Source organism: Cololabis saira, chromosome 15 (genome assembly GCF_033807715.1).
Source record: "Cololabis saira isolate AMF1-May2022 chromosome 15, fColSai1.1, whole genome shotgun sequence".
NCBI classification, from domain to species: domain Eukaryota; kingdom Metazoa; phylum Chordata; class Actinopteri; order Beloniformes; family Belonidae; genus Cololabis; species Cololabis saira.
In genome coordinates, this window is record NC_084601.1 from 13,356,255 (window position 1) to 13,373,581 (window position 17,327).

General features: G+C 42.2%; 1 protein-coding gene across 1 annotated transcript; it reads left to right on the forward strand.

Annotated features, from left to right (window-relative positions):
• Positions 1-10,705: 10,705 nt before the first annotated feature.
• ccn4a (cellular communication network factor 4a) lies at positions 10,706-17,303 on the forward strand. Its single transcript, XM_061742634.1, has 5 exons — positions 10,706-10,921; positions 13,291-13,597; positions 15,240-15,494; positions 16,460-16,653; positions 16,726-17,303. The coding sequence occupies exons 1-5, from the start codon at positions 10,853-10,855 to the stop codon at positions 17,023-17,025; spliced, it is 1,125 nt and encodes a 374-aa protein (XP_061598618.1). The 5' UTR covers positions 10,706-10,852; the 3' UTR covers positions 17,026-17,303.
• The last annotated feature ends 24 nt before the right edge of the window (positions 17,304-17,327 follow it).

Below are 17,327 nucleotides of genomic sequence, written 5' to 3' on the forward strand. Positions count from 1 at the left end.
CATAAATAGAAACGGTGTCTTATAACTCGTGCTGTTGCCTCAGGAACCTGACAAAAGAGGAAAAAAAAGAACAAATTAAAGCTGCAAGCAGCGACCAATCAGAAGAAGGGGAGGGGATAATTCATGCCAATCAAGGTCAAGTACTCAAAACCAAGTCCGATGACACCACCCACAAGTCTTTATATCAAACCATTCAAAAGTTATGGCAGAAAGTAGGAACTATCACATATGGACCAACCAGATGAAGGGGGGGGGCGCTTTTTTTTGCCGTCTATCGTCGCCACGGTAAAGCCTTTGGCTGAGAAAAGTGATGCCCATCTTTCCAGGATCTAGATGCACATTTTGATGTATAACACACCTGGGTGCACGTTACGGTTCGGGCCGCATTAACGGCCGAAGAAATGTCATAAATTGCACCAAAATTACAAGATGAATTAAAAATGGCTGACTTCCTGTTGGGTTTCGGCCATGGCGCCATGAGACTTTTCTTTAAGTTGCGACATGATACAGGTGTGTACCGATTTTCGTGCATGTACGTCAAACCGTATTGTGGGGCTTAAGGCACAACGTTTTCTAGGGGGCGCTGTTGAGCCATTAGGCCACGCCCATTAATGCAAACCATTAATTATATAATTTTTAGCCAGGCCTGGCTTGCGTGCAAAATTTGGTGACTTTTGGGGCACGTTTAGGGGGGAAAAAAGGCCCTTATTTCGTCAGAAAAAAAAAAAACAAGGAAAAAAGAAATTCCTACAGATACAATAGGCCCTTCGCACTTACAGTAAAAATAGCAAGGTGTGTAAATGTATTCTGTAGTATCCCTTTAACCATCCAAGTCAGCGAGGGCCCCTCAGGTTCAGTTATTCCTGGACAGATTTGATACATGCGTGCATGTATGAAGTGGAGTTTTGCTGAGCCATTACTCTAATAGTTCTCCCTGCAGTCCAATGCCCGGCGCTGCGCCCTGCAAACAATGAAAGTGCGCTGTTCAAGCCTCATAACCAGTGATTGCACGAGCTCCACCTGTGTGTTCTGGCAGTCCCACCCTCAACCTTCACATGCTCACTCACATGTACACACATCGAGGATAATGCCAGCTTTCACATCCAGGGCAGGGTAAGTATCAGTTACCCTGCCAGCCAGCCCCGTCGAGCCCATAATGAGCGTCTGCATCAGTGGCCTCACTCACCGTCTTCGGCAAGTCCAGATGGGAGTTAACCGTTCATCGCTGCGTCATCATCCGTTACCCACTCATTACAGGGCAGAGAGCTATTTTCATGATGCGTGAATTATCTACGCACCTGTGAAAGTTATCCACCCACCTACAAAGATACAAGTATACTGCTGTTTTTAAGGTATTTAAATCCCCTAAAAATGCCCCATAGCCAGATCCGACAAAGAAGAACATGATGTTGTCAGCTTTGACACAAGCATGTGTTTGCCAAATGGAAACATGCCACGAGTGATGTATTACTGCGAGGAATGTAATCACATCCTGAGCCGAGTGTGTCACGTAGGTGTTGTGTTTATTGACTATTTCGGCAGTTTAATGCAGTTTAATTCAGATAATTGATGCTCCAGACTCCTAAAAGCCTTTCCAGAAATGGAAAAATGACTGCGACTGTTAGGTTACTTGAACAGTCACGGGCGGAGGAGTTCAGGAAAAGTCAGACAAATGTTACATAATGAAGGAAACGCTCAAAATGTATTTTTCCATAGGCAGGTTTTTTTACAATCTTTCATGTCTCCGTGGCAGTCCAGGAACATTTTTGGCTTTATTTCTTTCCTGAGAAACAAACCACAAGAGAACCGTAAAATCTGCAAGATTTGACATTAGCCTCGGTTAACCCTTTCTCCACCTTGGCCCTTAAAGCCCTGCAGAACAACATGAGAGCTGGGAATTGCAAACACTTTCTTAAAACCAGTAATCACTCATGCATTTTATGTGTTGGGAGGGTCCAAATGGTTCCTGCTTTCACTCCTCACGGCCACCGCTTTACCCGTAATGAGATCTCAGTCATTTCTCTCATTCCTGACATTCCAGATCGGATGTCGGTAATGACGGAATTCACCACGTCATCAGCTGTCGAGTTCAAATTAAAATAACAAAGCAAAGAGTTTGCACTTTGAGCTTGCCTGAGCCCACTCTACGCAAAACTTCATCCACCGGCAGCTACCGAGAAGAGGGCATTACTCACAAGTGATGGCAGATATCTGGGGAGAGTTTCACTGTGGATGGGTTTCATTTCCTCCCGCATGTAGACAGCTCTCATTCCTTTTTACTGCTGCCAAAAGCAGACCGGTACCGGCTCAAGGCAAAAAAGGAAAGAAGAGTAGAGCCATCTGAAAGGATATCATTGTATTTTTTAGGTGTTTGTCTCATAGCAGTGTACAAATAAGCAATGACGTGAGGTCTCATTAAGCGGCCCACACAGCAGTGCTTGGGGGAAGCAGATATTTAAAGAGCATTTTTAGATGAGGTGGATTCTGGAGAGATGTGTTCGGCTGTAGAGCCTGTTCACTTCACTTTGAGATAACCCATTCGGCCGCCACGGCTCCAGGGTGTCCTCTTAATGTTTTGAATTTCTCACCAGATGGAGCAGATAAGGGTTCCTGTGTGGTTACGCTGATTACAATCAGCTTTAAAAAGCTTTCAAAAATAGCAAACAGTTTGTCACGGCTTTAGGAGACGTCGGACCCAAATGCAGGAATTCAGGAGGCAGATAAAGTCCCTGAATAAAAACCCATCACCAGAGGAGAATAACCAAAGCACAAATCTGATGATACGGGGCGAAGGAGCTGGTGGGTAAATGGAAAGGGACACGGGGAGAGTGACCAACAGAATGACAACAAACTAGCGACAACAGAAAAAGACAGGGTATGTGCACACAAGTTTGGAAAATGAAACCAAACTAACCAACAAAAGCATGAACTGACAGTGTATAAGAGTGTTTATGCAGACAATTCTGTCTTGGCAAGGTAATCTGCACTCAAAATGTACACCTCGCAACCACCTTGTTGACATAGCGGAGGCCCGCCGGTTACACAGAAGGAGGGGAAACCGGGTTTATTTTGTTTGCAGCACTTAAATAAAACCAAAGATGAAAACTCCAAAATCAAATAACAAATAAGATCCTCGCCTTCGAAATGAAAAGCAATTCAGTGATGATAAAGTGTTCCCACGTAAACGTAAAAACCATTCACTTATTTATAACATTTGTGATGTTTGTTGTCATTCTTTCCACGCTCTTCTCTTGGTTTCTACTTCTCGCTACATTGTTAACGTAACGACAGCGATTGTAGCAGTCCCCTCCTTCCTGCCCTGTATTATTGGCTTCATCTTTACGTGCACAGCCGTACACAAACTATTAAATGCGTTGAGCAATGTTAAAATTATACCTATTAATGCGTGTGCCCATCTGAGCCTGGACTATGACTCAATCACTGATGACATCGCCACTGACTTCAAAATGACATATCCTTAGGTTATAGCTGTTTAGAGACACGCATCATGCGGGATTAAGAGTTTTAATCATAAACATTCCTGTGCAGGACTCTTCTATCTGAAAGGCGTGAACCTCAACAGATCAGCCATTCATGGCCAAGACATATCGCGTAAAAAAATGACATGTCTCTCAAGTGCACAAGACAACATCTTTGCAGAGCTCAAAGAAACTCCAGTGTTTGGTTTGAATTACAGCCATGCTTATCTGACATAAATATGCCTCGTGCTGCTGCTTATTGTTGACATGGACACTGATGTTAAAAGGCTGCTTTTGTTTAAAGTCACGATCTTGAGAGCCGTCGGGATCTTTCAGCATCTCAAATCTTTCATTTAGCCTGCATGTCGCCTCACGCCTCCCAAAAGCCAAACAAATGAACAAAGCAGTGCCAAAGCTGAGTGCAGGTACATTGTGTTATGAGCTCACAAGAATCTCCATTACATCTTTCTCTGAACTCATCCATGAAATTGGAATCTTAACCTGTGGGGAAGGGGGAGTTTTGCTCCTCTCAGTGCACACACACAGACCACCGACTGAACTTGTGCACTCATCAGTCATTAGGACACACTCAGACATGCAAAGACATTGTGTGTAAAGCGTAAAGGGCTGGCAGGACGAGCATGTGCAATACATTAACAGGAGACGCGTCTGAGCCTGAAACACACAGTTCATGTGATTTGTGGAAGTTTATCTTCTGTTGGAATTTTTTGATAAACTTTGGAAAAGCAGCATTCAGATATTTTCAAATGCCAAATGGACTCTTTACCACATTCCCTTCTCTTTTCCTCTATAAAAAAAAAAAATTATAGATTTTAGATGATTTTTTTTGTTAAATATTGTCAAACTCTTGCCCCCAAACTTTATGCAAGCTTATTTTCATTACATGTATTTAATCTATTGATTTTGTTATGTAAACAACTGCAGTAAGACAAGTTAGACAAAAGAAAACAACATTATAAACCTTTAAAATACTCCATGTGCCATGTTTCTTTCTTCAAACTTGTACTTGTTTCCACTGAGCCTAACTTGTACTATTCACTGATCAGTTTAAATCATTCTGCTTCACTAACGGAGGCCCTTGCTCAGTTAATGTGACTTCACATTAATTCTGATCAAACCTTTCCATGCTCTTTTCTGACGTCGCCATAGAAATGAGATTTGAAGTGGGTATCGTCGGAATTAAAGCAGCACAACGTAACTTTCAGCTTTTCTGAGTTTGGCGGCATCTTTTGGACAAAAGCGGTAGTGCTTTACCAGAAAGAACACTACGTTTCCCATGAGCACCAGCACGTACAGCCGGAAAACTCCTGTCCCGTCGCGTGCATTTGTTTTGAGAGAAGACGGGACGCTTTTCTGTTTCACCAAGTGAACAGACGGAACGCAAAAAAAAAGATGTTAAACTGCTGGAAAGGAACTGGAATTTACCGGGATACCTTAAACAAGGAAGCAAGGGAGCGGTATATGGAGAAAATAATGATTATTAACGGTCTGGATCCATATGAAATCCCTACTAAAGAATGGAGCTCCTCGTCGGAGCGCCACTCTTTAGAAGGATTTACTGCCGCAGTTCTGCAGAACCACCGTCTTACTACCTTGTTTAGGAGTGTTTGGCAGCTGCTTTGGTAAATGTTTGACTCGCCATGTGTTTCAATAAATTTGTATAATAGTACAACATACAGTACATGTTTTGTATCCCTCTTACTTCTCTTTTCTTTTTTTTTACTGCTATATTATGCTGAAGAGGCTCCGAGGCGTGAGCAATATTTTTTTTTCCTCGTGAGATTATTTTTTTCCTCTGCAGCAACAAATCAAATAGTTCATATTTTTTCCTCAACAAAATTGGCACTGCAGAGAGCTGGCCAACAACTGCGTTTAGCTGGAGAAGTGGGGAATAAAATCCATTTGAATGATCCGACCCCGGTCTGTGAGTGTTTGTTTGTTTACTGAGCCAAACGTCATTGTCAGGCCCTCCCAGACCAACATACAGAAAGTTGTGGCAGTCTGTTTTGGTCTTAATTCCCAATTCAGAAGTTAAGATAGTAGGCTACTAATCGCTAACTAAGTAAAGCAACGACTGCTAGCCATCAACTAAAGTTAGTTGTCACTCAATACAGCACACCCCTCATGTATAAACTTTACAGAATTTTACTTGATTAGATATATAAGAAGTCCAGTTGTCATAAATGTGAAATGAACTGTTGTTTGAACCAGGCTGTAAATATCCTTGATCACATGTGGGTCACTTTTGGGGTCCTAGTGGTCAGTTGAGGTACTGCACTTCTCGACACTTTTGTGTTGGCATCAGTTGAGCAAGCTGTATGCAGCTGCAGCCCCTCGGGTTCAGTGAGGGAAAATCTCTCCTGCTGTTATATGTTTTCATCTGGTATACTTCATCCAACCTACCTGCTATGTGTAAAACAGTTGCAGTTGCTGCTTTGAGTGCTGCACAAGGTCCGTTTATCATTTTCTCCCACGTTAAGCATTTGCTCAATTTCTTCTGGGCTGGAGCTATCTGAAGACATCAAACCTGGATTTACGACTAAAAATCGCAACGATGATGCATTTCTTACAGCCCTGATGGTGGCGTTACAACAGCCAAGATGTCATCAATGCACATTCTCTGCTAGTAAACACCTTCTCACGAACACTCACGGCTTTCTTCCATCACAAGGACGAGTTTAAACTGCTTATACTTCATGTAGGATTCTTGCATCTGTTGAACCCAGCAGATGTTTTCCTTGGTCCAGAAGTCTCAGACCACGGCTAAATAAAGACAGTATAATTACTGGACCAGTCTGAGCACACCCTCCATGCCCTTTGGTCTGTCACGCACACACACACACACACACACACACAGACATATATATATATATATACACACAAATACACAAGCCACTCTTATATTTTAAGCAAAGCCCACATATGGCTTACAGCTTCTAAGTTTACCAAGTTCAAGAAAATGGGCTTCAGTTTAAGCTCTGCATGTAAAGTACAGACAAGAGCATTTATTCTTGTTTTAGCATGAACTGTTCTCGTTAATTCAGAAGCAACTCTAATAATTGCACATTAACTTTATATTTTTACTTTCTGTCTCACTGAAAATACCATGTGTTTTTTTCAGCAAGATCTGCTTTCGTTTTGAGCTGCTGCTCTTCAATCTCCAGAGAAAACACAGTCTGCTGTTTTAAGCCGTTTAAACTCTATACGGGGCCGCTGGCTGCAAAATAGTGATGTGATATTCAGAAAATGTTCCCACACTCTATGAAGTAACTTTTTTTTTTTTTAATGCATCACCTCAGCAGGTTCTGGTCGCCTCAAGGTGTTGTAAACTCATTCTCCCGTTCTAAGGGGGATTATCGACGCCACTTGACTTTGAAGCTCCAAGATTTCCAAAACACGGTGTGACTTCAAGACTTATCTGTCAGTTGAGAGGATTTTAATGAGGGGATTTTCAGTTCGGCCAGCTATGCAAGACTGTGATCAGAAATGAGAAGTTCCCGTACTCATGGCCTCTGTTATTCTTTCTGCTCTTTTGGGACAGATGTTGCACTCAGGGGATGCTGAGATTTTAACTTGGCTCTCAGATGGTGCCAGAGGTACAAATGTGGGTCACCTAATGCCGTCCCTAAACACTGTGACGGTTACTCTTGACCTCTGCGTCAGTCCAAATATTGCAGATGGATTGAAAGTCCCATGCTTTCTGTCAACAGCAAGGTTGGGAAGCATAATATAATAAGATAAGCTTTATAATAATAACAATTTATTTTTCTACTCATCAGGAAATGCATGAAACACAGAAACAGACATAAATAAGCATATTTGATGTTTGCATAAGATAGCAGGCTTACATCTGCCTTTCAGTATAATCATTTTTTTTATTCCAGGCAGCAGCAACATGGAAAAGGAGATCAGACTGTTTGGCATTCAGCTCCAGTTTTGATCTACATCACCTAATAATTCAGATTGTATGTTTATGTAAAGGGATCAAATAACTACTAAGGGAACACTTGCTTTGCTTTCTGAGCACAGTTGTGGGGGAGAACAGCAGGTCTTTTGGTCCAGAGAGGCTGTTTTATGACCAGAAAACTGAACATGAAGTGCACAGATTTAAGACTGTTTTTGTGCATTTTGAACAATAAAAAACATGTGCAATAACCATATGTGCAATATCTGCCTGTCTACCTCACACACATTCTACCTGCTTTTTTGCACTGTTTCCTTTTTTTCAATGTACTGAAAATACTGTTTGTACTTTGTAATTACAAATATGTTTTACCTTTTACTTTTTTTTTTACCCCTCCCCTGCATGTGTGTGTTAAGTGTACTGCTGAAAACAAAAGTGAGTTTCCCCACTGAGGGAGAAAATAAAGGATTATCTTATCTTATCTCTTATCTTATCTTGCTTTTAAACACACAATGCTACGCAGGTGTAACATGGGCAATAATTGTTATGGCCACAATATTCGTTCAAAGAAACGCTTTTACCCAGGGAGAGACAGTCAAATTGACGTGAGTGCTCCAGGGACAAAATGTTGTTAAGTACACAACATCTAAGCACGACTAGAGAAAGGAGAATGGAAAAGCTGAAAAACAGAGATTTAGTCTATTTTGTGGGAGTTAGGAGCCAAAGATAATGCAAAAAGAATAAAATAAGCGCCCCAGAAAAATACTTTAAGGAACATGAAGAGTGCAGACATTAAATGATAGATTACATAGAATATGTTAAAGCTTGAAAAATATACCAATGAACTGAACTTAAGGGAGAGATGGAGATAGAAGAGAAGAACAACACAAGAAGGCAGAAACAGAAAAGGAAAAAAAAAGGTGAGACAAACTGAGCTTGAACAAAAGAAAGTGGGCACATCGTGCCGCGGAGGGTTCAGGTCATCCCGGCCAGAACGGGGAAGGAAGCGCTGCTCAGATCAGCTCAGATCAGAGACTGACACCTCCCTGACAGGGATTAGAGGAGCGCCTGTAAATAATAGGGGTTCAGGCCTGGGGCAGCTCTCCCCCCTGACAACGTGCTCATTTCTCTTCCATCACTCTTTCCCTTTCTCTGCTGTCTCCCGGGGCCAGATTCTTGCAGAGTTTTGTTTATCCTGAATGATATTTTCATCAGCAGACCAGCAGCCGTGCGCTTGGTATTTTCCATATGGCTGAATGGCAGCATCGGGGGGTTTAGTCCTGGTCTGCATCGTCACAAAGAAAAACATTCACATTTCCACGAAGATGGAAGAAAAGCACAGTAGCAGCCTGCGATGACATCACTGTGCTTAAAGGGAACATCTGGGGGCCAGACACCGTCCCAGCCTTAAAATAGATGTAGTAGGCGACCTGTAACGTGGTTTAGTGACACATCAGCAGCTCAATTAAAAATTATCACTTGTCGCCGCGGTCACTTGCCGGCAGATGTTAGTATGTGGTTCAGGCCAGCATAAAGATTACGAAACAACAATGCACATAAGCAAAATGTGCAAGGCCATCCGTGTAACTGATCTGAATCATGTTGCAGAATATGTGCAGTTGGGAACCCAGTGTACTGCCAAATGCTCAAGCATGTCTAATAACAGGCTGATAGATTATAAATCAAGATACTCCACACACATCCTCTCATTTACCGGTACAGAATGTACCCGATCAATCCCAATGGAGTGTTGATGTGCTGCCTCATACAGGAGCATCCTCGAACCATTATTCAAACACGCCAAGACGGCTACAGGATTCCCTTATATCACCTTGAATCAGCTACTTTTGATTGGAAAACTGACAATAGTCGTCTGAGCGGTATCTATATGTCAACCTGGTTGTTCTCTGCTGACATCACATGTTTCATTTCTTTGATTGGTTGTTTGCCTGCTCAGTGGTGTCCACGAGCAGCTTCCTCTGAACCAATACTGTCCCCTGGAAATCAAGGCAAAATCCAAAATAGACAGATTTATTATTTATATTGGGGGTATGGATACTAACAATCATCTCAGCCTAAAAGGATGATATTTTTGAGTCTTTTTTTGCATATATCTGTGTGTTTCTGCTATTATTATGTGGCTCTTTAATGATTTCTATGTAACAATTTGTGTTTATTTCTATTTTTCTTTTTGTATCATTTATATTTATCCTATCTTTTTTTTTACTGGTTTTTGGTCTCTTTATGGTTCTTTTTCATCTCCTAGCTCTAACAATCAGAATCCTTTTGTTGTCGTGTCCAGTTATATTGAAGTACTTGCAGCTCTTCTGTTTCTTTATTGTGTGTTTAAATTAGTTCCCATCTTGTGGGGATTTTCTTAACTAACAAGAAATATTAATAATCCCTCAAGAGACCCTGGACCTGGAAGCCCTCACTGCAAAAACTCAAAATCTTAACAAGAATATTTGTCTTATTTCTATTTAAAATGTCTCATTTTTAGTAAAAAATAAATCTCATTACACTTAAAACAAGACTCATCACTGGAAAAAACAACAATTTTCACCTGTTTCAAGTAGTTTTTTTACTTAAAATAAGTAGAAAAATCTGCCAGTGGAACAAGATTTTGTTGGTTGTAAGGAGAAGATAAATCATGTCCCACTGGCAGATTTTTCTACTTATTTCAAGTGAAAATTTACTTGAAACAGGTGAAAATTGTCAAATAACAAGTTATTCTTCGGGTAATGACTCTTGTTTTAAGTGTAATGAGATTTTTTGACTAAAAATTAGACATTTTAACTAGAAATAAGACAAATATTCTTGGTAAGATTTTGAGTTTTTGCAGTGCATGTGTTTCTGTCCATGCCCCCAGAGCCTTCAGCAACCCCCATATGCATGAAATCAGATGTGCAAATGTAACCAATACTGTAAGGTTGAATGGTTAATTCAAAACAATATTCTGATCCCATTATCTAATCTGTCTTTTGCTGGTATCATTATGAAACCTTAATACAACCAGCACGGCGAGGAGGGTGGGGTGGCCACATGTGGGATCTGTTTGAAGCCTGATGAGAGTGACGGCTGAAGCTGATTTATGGTTACGCGTTACACCGACGCAGCCCTAAGGTGTGCGTCGCCGCGTACCGTACGCCGTACCCTACGCCGACGATTTAACGCAGAACCATAATTTGAGGCTTGAGTGTCGGAGAGTCTTCCAGGAGCGCTCCCTCCCGGACACGCCCTGGCCACCGGGGCAGCCTGCCGCGAGGAGGAGGCGAGGGAAGGGGGGGGAGCTGTCAGGAATATGCGGGGCTCGTCCTCGCACACTGCGTGTCAACCGGGGCTCTTGAACAGATGATCTGTGCTGCGGGGATGACAGCGAGGGGACGAGGATAGCGCGCCCGGCGTGCTGCGCGTTTAACACAGCGGACCCCGATTCTGGACCTGATGCATGTGCAGCTCCTCGCTAGTGATGAGGTGGCTCCTGTTGTGGATTCTGACAGCAGCTGGGATTCAACAGGTGGGGCCGAATATGCATCTCCTATTTCCATTCTTAACTTCTTTGTAAAAAAAATAAGCTTTCTGCGTTTTTGATTCAGTAAATCGTTTAATTATAGGTCTTGATTAAGAGCCAGTAAACAGATTTATTCGGTGATGTCATACAAATTCAACCATAAGCTTCTGATACGAACCTGTTTTATAGTTATTTTTCATGCACGTGCTTCCGTTAATAAGCGTTTTAAAGTGTGTGTTTTTTTTGTCTAATGAGAGAGTAAACGGAGTAAGATGAACTTTCCTGAGCTCTCTAACTATAGTAAGTCTTAATTGTGAGACTTCTGCCAGCTGTACCGCTGCAGGACTGCGGTTTTCTTTTGTTTAGTGCCACCTTGTGGTCATTTAGGGAAACGGCTCTTAACGTCTATTTGAGTTTTCCTAGATGTCCCAAGTCACTCTTCCCCAGTGTCTGACCAGCTTTTCATAAATTAAATTGATTAACATAAAATTGGTGAATCCATGATCTGAATTTGGTGAAGTATTAAGTTTTGGGGATATTTCTATTGTTGATATGAACAGTTGAGGTTTGCTCCAAGTAAAATCTCCCATGACGAGGTTCAAAGAAATTTCTAGCTAAATGTCCTACATGTGTAGCGTCTGCTGGGAAATTGGCAGTGTTGTCTGAGCCAGAGGTTTCTATTTTGGTGATGTTTTCCTCCTCTGTTTAGAGTACAGAGAAGAGTAAGTCATTGTCTTTGCAAATACCTCCAGTGTCTTCCAACCTGACCACAAGCTCAGTCCAACCTGCCAGAGAAAACAGACTCCTTTGTTTGTCTTTTCTTTTTTTAACATGGTCTTCAGCCAGTCGACATCAGCAATGCAAAGGCTTTGTTCACACTAGAAAATATTCAGATGTGATATTAAAGACTTGAGTCTACACAGCTGATTTATCTGTCTCGTCTTCCTGGAGATCCATTGTTTTTCTGGACAATTTAGTGCTCCTTTACCAAAACACTTTCCAATATTTACTACCCAAATATAAGCAACGTGAGGGATGATGACTTCATGAAGCAATGAAATTATGACCCGCCCTCTTCTCCCTGACTGTCTTGTTGCTATATTAGAGTTGTGCTCAGCATATTTTTGTAATTGTTATTTTTCTCTGTAAATAAACCCAAATGGTTGCAGGCGAAATGAGCTCCTCTGGGGGATGGCTCTGTGGCATAGCTCTGATTTCAACCTATTTATAAGCTTTAGCTTTCAGTGTTGTACAGTCATTATTACCACAATTTTAATTTCACTGAAGAGCTGAAAACAAGCTCAGAAATATGACTCTGGGTGTGCCGTGTTAAAGAGGATTAAGGTGGGGTTCCTCCCAGTTAATTTCTGATTAGGCGTGTATGCATGTCTGCGAGCGAGTTTGTGAATCAAAAGCTCCCCGCTGTTTGGTGAAGTTGTGATTTATTACTTTAAAGAATATTTGTAGACATCCAATCAAATGTGTCACTTCTTGTGTAGACCCTCTTACATTTGGCATCGATGTGATGGTCATGAGGTCTTCTGCAGCTGCATCATTACTTATACATCATTGATGATGATAATACTTTGGAAATGAATCATACAAAAAAAGAAAAGTGAAAAAATCCCCAAAAGGCCAGTCTCATGTTGTGTTGTTGCTTTTTTCCCCCCCTGAGAATGAATTTCAGGAAACTCACTGAACAATGCACCCAGACACAAATATCTGGCATTTTCTCAAGAACACTCTGTTCTCCAAATGAGGGGGATTTAATCGAGACTCTTATGTGCATATTTTGTTGTTTGGGGGGAAAAAAATAATCTTAAATCAAAAAGGACAAGTTTCCTCTTCGTGACAAGTCCAAATCTCAGCTCCAAGCACCGGGCCGCTAACGTGTCTCATGTGGTCTGTTGCAATGTGAGCATCTGCTTTTAAGAAGGGCAGACCTCGGCTGTGCGATCCAACTCATGATGGTTTAAAACGCACTGATGGAAGCAAAATTAAGATTCACTGGCAGGGCTGAGCTACTGTTCACAGTGGCATCAACATTAATCACATGAAAAACTTGACTTGGGAGACTGGTTTAAGAAGATTATCTCCACTGGGTTTTTAATTCACTTTCATGGCTTCATTTAATTTGTTGCACAGCATGACCAGATATTAATGAAGCAGAAATGAACCAATGAGGGACACAAAAAATAATTTTCACATCAATTACTTACCATGGTTATGAAATACATCAGGATTAAGGGGGTTAAAAGTATTGCGCACCCCAGGGGGTCTGATACCTTTGATGAACTCTGCGCATACATAAAAAAAGGAGCAGCTACTGAAGCCTTTGAGATTTATCTGGCTCAGATTTTGTCTGCTCTTTCCAGGCCTACTCCCTGAATTCCACTGCCATGCCGCCTGCCACAACGGCCACTCCCCCGGCCACTCCCGCACCCACACCCACAGAGGTGTACAACCGCACACAGTTCTGCAAGTGGCCCTGCGAGTGTCCGGCCACCCCGCCCAAGTGCCTGCCGGGCGTCAGCCTCCTCATGGACGGCTGCGACTGCTGCAAGACCTGCGCCCGGCAGGTGAGCGAGGTGTGCAACGAGGCCGATTTGTGTGACTACCACAAGGGACTGTACTGTGACTACAGCTCGGACAAGCCGAGGTACGAAAAAGGAGTGTGTGCATGTAAGTGTCACCCGCCGAACCAGACATCTGTTTTTCTAACAACAGTGAAATCTTTGTTCATGTTCTCGTGTTTCATTAGGGGTGTGCAAACAAGGGTACCTTACGATTCGATTTGATTTCGATTATTGGAGCTTCGATTCTTCGATTCTTCGATTATAACGATTGTCGATTCGATTATTGGTGCCACGATTCTTCGATTATTGTGATTTTTTATTGTTTTTTCCATACAAGATTGATTTTGTCTTCATCTGTGGCTACATTTGTAAATAAATAGCCAATCAATTAACTCAGTTCCTCTAACAACACTCATTAAGTAAATAACAAGGTTTTTTGAACATTTGACATGTATTTTTCAAAGACACAAAATAATTTATTTTATGACTATGTAAACATTTGCTCTTTGACTTACTTAACTTTGACCAGGGAAAGCTGCACTTGCATGAGAGCCCCCTCAATTGGCAGAAAACACTGAAAACGGTCAAGCCCTGGATTTAATGGGTTCATTCATTCAAGTAAACAAGATATGTACTTCCATCAAATGTATTTAGTGTAAACATATCTGCCATATTTCAAGTGAACAATAAGAAATGTGCATTCTTGAAAATGAAATGATTCAGCAGCTTATTCAGTCTGGAATCTGGATAGAATAACTTAAAAAAAAAAATAATAATAATAATTTTAATTAATCGATTCCAAATCGTCACGTGACGCATCACGATGCATCAACACATCGATGAATTGCACCCACCTCTATGTTTCATGTCACATTCATGCTCCAAAATGTTATTCATCTGTTAGGATAGGTGTCTATTGCTTTGGAAACACTTGTTGCCTAGGTAACCGTAGATGAGATGCTGGCAAGATGCTCCAAAATGTTAAAGTTGTCCCTGCGGCCCAATAATTGTGGCCAGGTTTGGCCAGGTTCTGGGCTTGCTGATGAGGGCCAGCTCGCGCTTGGACAAGATACAGACATCGGTTTGGTCTCAGCACTGCAGAGCCCACTAGAATTGGCAACAGTGACATTTTGGAGCAGCACTCGCGGACTGACAGACGGATCATCGACCTCCAAGTTATTCTAGCAGACATGTCGGGATTTGTGGCACTTTGGGCTCCAGCTGTACCGACTCCAAGACTGATACTTCCAACCCGAGTCTGTGGAGAGCCAGAACGGATCCTGGACTTAAACCCAGTCCAAGCCAGCATTATTTTTCATCTTCAAAAAATTGTAAAAAAAAAAACACAGCAAACAAGTGGAAAAAAAGGATGCCCCTATTTACGAGGAAAATGTTCTAGTGATCATGATGCAACATCTGTTATTGGGCTATAAACATTAAGTATAAACCCTAGTGTAATTTTGTTCAGAACAACAGCCCTACAATCTGTAAGGAAGACTGAAATGTAAGGTTTTGTTTATTAAAGAATGTTGTTGTTGTTACTGCTATTAAGCCATATTGAATTTGCAGACTATTGGCAGATGTTTTCAGTTTTTTTAGTCCTCTGCTAATGTACACCACTCTAACAGGCATCTGTCTGATATAACTCAATTCAACATAACCTCAAACTGCCAAGCCTCCACCTGTGTTCGCGCCTTCCCCCTGAGCATCGTTGTAACACCTCACTGCTTGTGGTCCCTCTCTGGCAGACATGGTGGGAACAGGCTGCGTGCACGACGGCGTCCTCTACCACAACGGTCAGAGCTTCAAGCCCAGCTGCAAATACCAGTGTGTGTGCGTGAACGGGGCCATCGGCTGCGTGTCTGTGTGCACGGAGTCCCAGCCCCCCCGAGTGTGGTGCCAAAACCCGCGCCGGGTCAAAGTGAGGGGACAGTGCTGCGAGCAGTGGATCTGTGACGAACCCAAAAGAGGACGCAAGACCACACCGCGACATGCAGTGGAGGGTAGGGCGCCCCGCCGGATGTTTTGTTTTGTTTTGTCCCTATAGAGTGCACCAAATCAAACATCACAGGTGCAATGGAGAGGGGAGTACACTGTCTTTGAGAAGAAAACAACAGCCATTAGAGGTCAGGGAATATATTTACTGTCAAATACCAAAACTTGAAGTAGTTCTGACCGTAAATAAGAGCTGATTCATCTGCAGGTTTCTAGGAGATGTGATGGGAAGTCAAGAAGTAAAACCAGAAGCAGCTGTGCTTGATTCTGGCTCCCACAAAAGTGTGGGAGGCCTCTTTTGTCCAAGGGGATTGTGCATGTGTGTGTGTGTGCGTGTGTGTGTGTGCGTGCACATGCGTGTGCTGTGCGCAGGGACAGACGAAGCCTGTCCTGTGGAAGCCCTCACACTGCTTTTGGGCCGCCTCCAGTCGTTTAGTGCAGCAGTGCAGATCCCATTATGTTCCATACTGAGACAAATGAAATCCAGACTGCTGGTCAGATGGAGTTCAACAATGTAGATTAAAAGCACGTGTAAAAATGACGGGATCCAGGGATAGTTATTGCATTTCTGAGAAGTGCACATGTAGGAACAATAAAAATGTTAAAAGATTTAAAAGATGGGTCTATTTAAGCGAATCCGTCAAAGGCTTCGATTGTGTCAGTTAAGTAAATACTTGAATACTTAAAAACAAATGTTTTGTGTTTATGACTCTTCAGTAACAAACATGCAAACTCTTCTTTGATAGCAGCTGCTCATTTTCCTGTTTCCCCCAGTAATTAGTTAAATATTGTGTTTTTTAATCCAAAATAGTTGAAAAATAGTAAAGTAAATATATTGGTTCTGATTCAAATGACTATAAAGCAGCCTAATTTTATTTAAATTGAATTGCATAACAGTATATTACTTTGAAATGATTTTTAAAACACTATACCATGACCTAAGACGTTTTATTCTCTGTCTGCACCGATCCAGCTCCCCCAGCTGAGACCAGGAGCTGGCACAAGAACTGCATCAGCCAGATTACCTCGTGGAGTCCCTGCTCTAAGACCTGCGGCCGCGGCCTGTCCATGAGGATCTCTAACGCCAACGACCAGTGTGAGATCGTCAAAGAGTCCCGCCTGTGCAACCTGCGGCCATGTGACGTTGACATCACCAAACACATCAAGGTAGTACCTTAAGGGATCCTTAAAATGGCTCCGTATAAAACCCGATCTTACCCAGTGCCTTTCCTTCCTCAGCCGGGAAAGAAGTGTCTCAACATCTACAGGGAAGATCTGGCCTTCAACCTCACCCTCTCTGGCTGCACCAGCAAGAAGCCGTACCGGCCCAAATACTGTGGCGTCTGCACCGACGAACGGTGCTGCATCCCGTACAAGTCCAAGACCGTCGACGTGGAGTTCGAGTGTCCTAACGGGGCGGGGTTCACCTGGAAGATGATGTGGATCCAGGCCTGCTTCTGCAACCTCAGCTGCAAAAATCCCAATGACATCTTTGCCGAGCTGGAGAGTTACTACGGTTACCCAGAGGTCATGAACTAAGATTCACGACGTCAGTAATGCTCTGCAGGAACATTCACATCCTTTTTCCCCCCCTTTTTTTGTAATGTGACTCCCTCATGGTCTTTTTTTCCTATTGGAAAAATGAGTAAATATGAAATGTTTTATGCACCTCTGGAATAGATACTCAAGCATGGTCTGCTTTTGTTTAAAGAATATTTGATGAAGTGCAAATGAAAGTATTCAAGAAAGCATGTAAAATACTGAAAAAAAGTTTTATTTATTAATGGTACTCTGCATATTAAATATTACCAAGCTTCTCTGAACATTCATCTTCTTTTCAA

What these genes read in the sequence shown, in the direction of transcription:
- ccn4a (XM_061742634.1), top strand. Translation starts at nt 10,853, where the DNA reads ATGTGCAGCTCCTCGCTAGTGATGAGGTGGCTCCTGTTGTGGATTCTG. An exon ending in CAGCAGCTGGGATTCAACAG is followed by an intron (nt 10,922 to 13,290) that starts GTGGGGCCGAAT and finishes TGCTCTTTCCAG; the next exon opens with GCCTACTCCCTGAATTCCAC. An exon ending in ACCGCGACATGCAGTGGAGG is followed by an intron (nt 15,495 to 16,459) that starts GTAGGGCGCCCC and finishes GCACCGATCCAG; the next exon opens with CTCCCCCAGCTGAGACCAGG.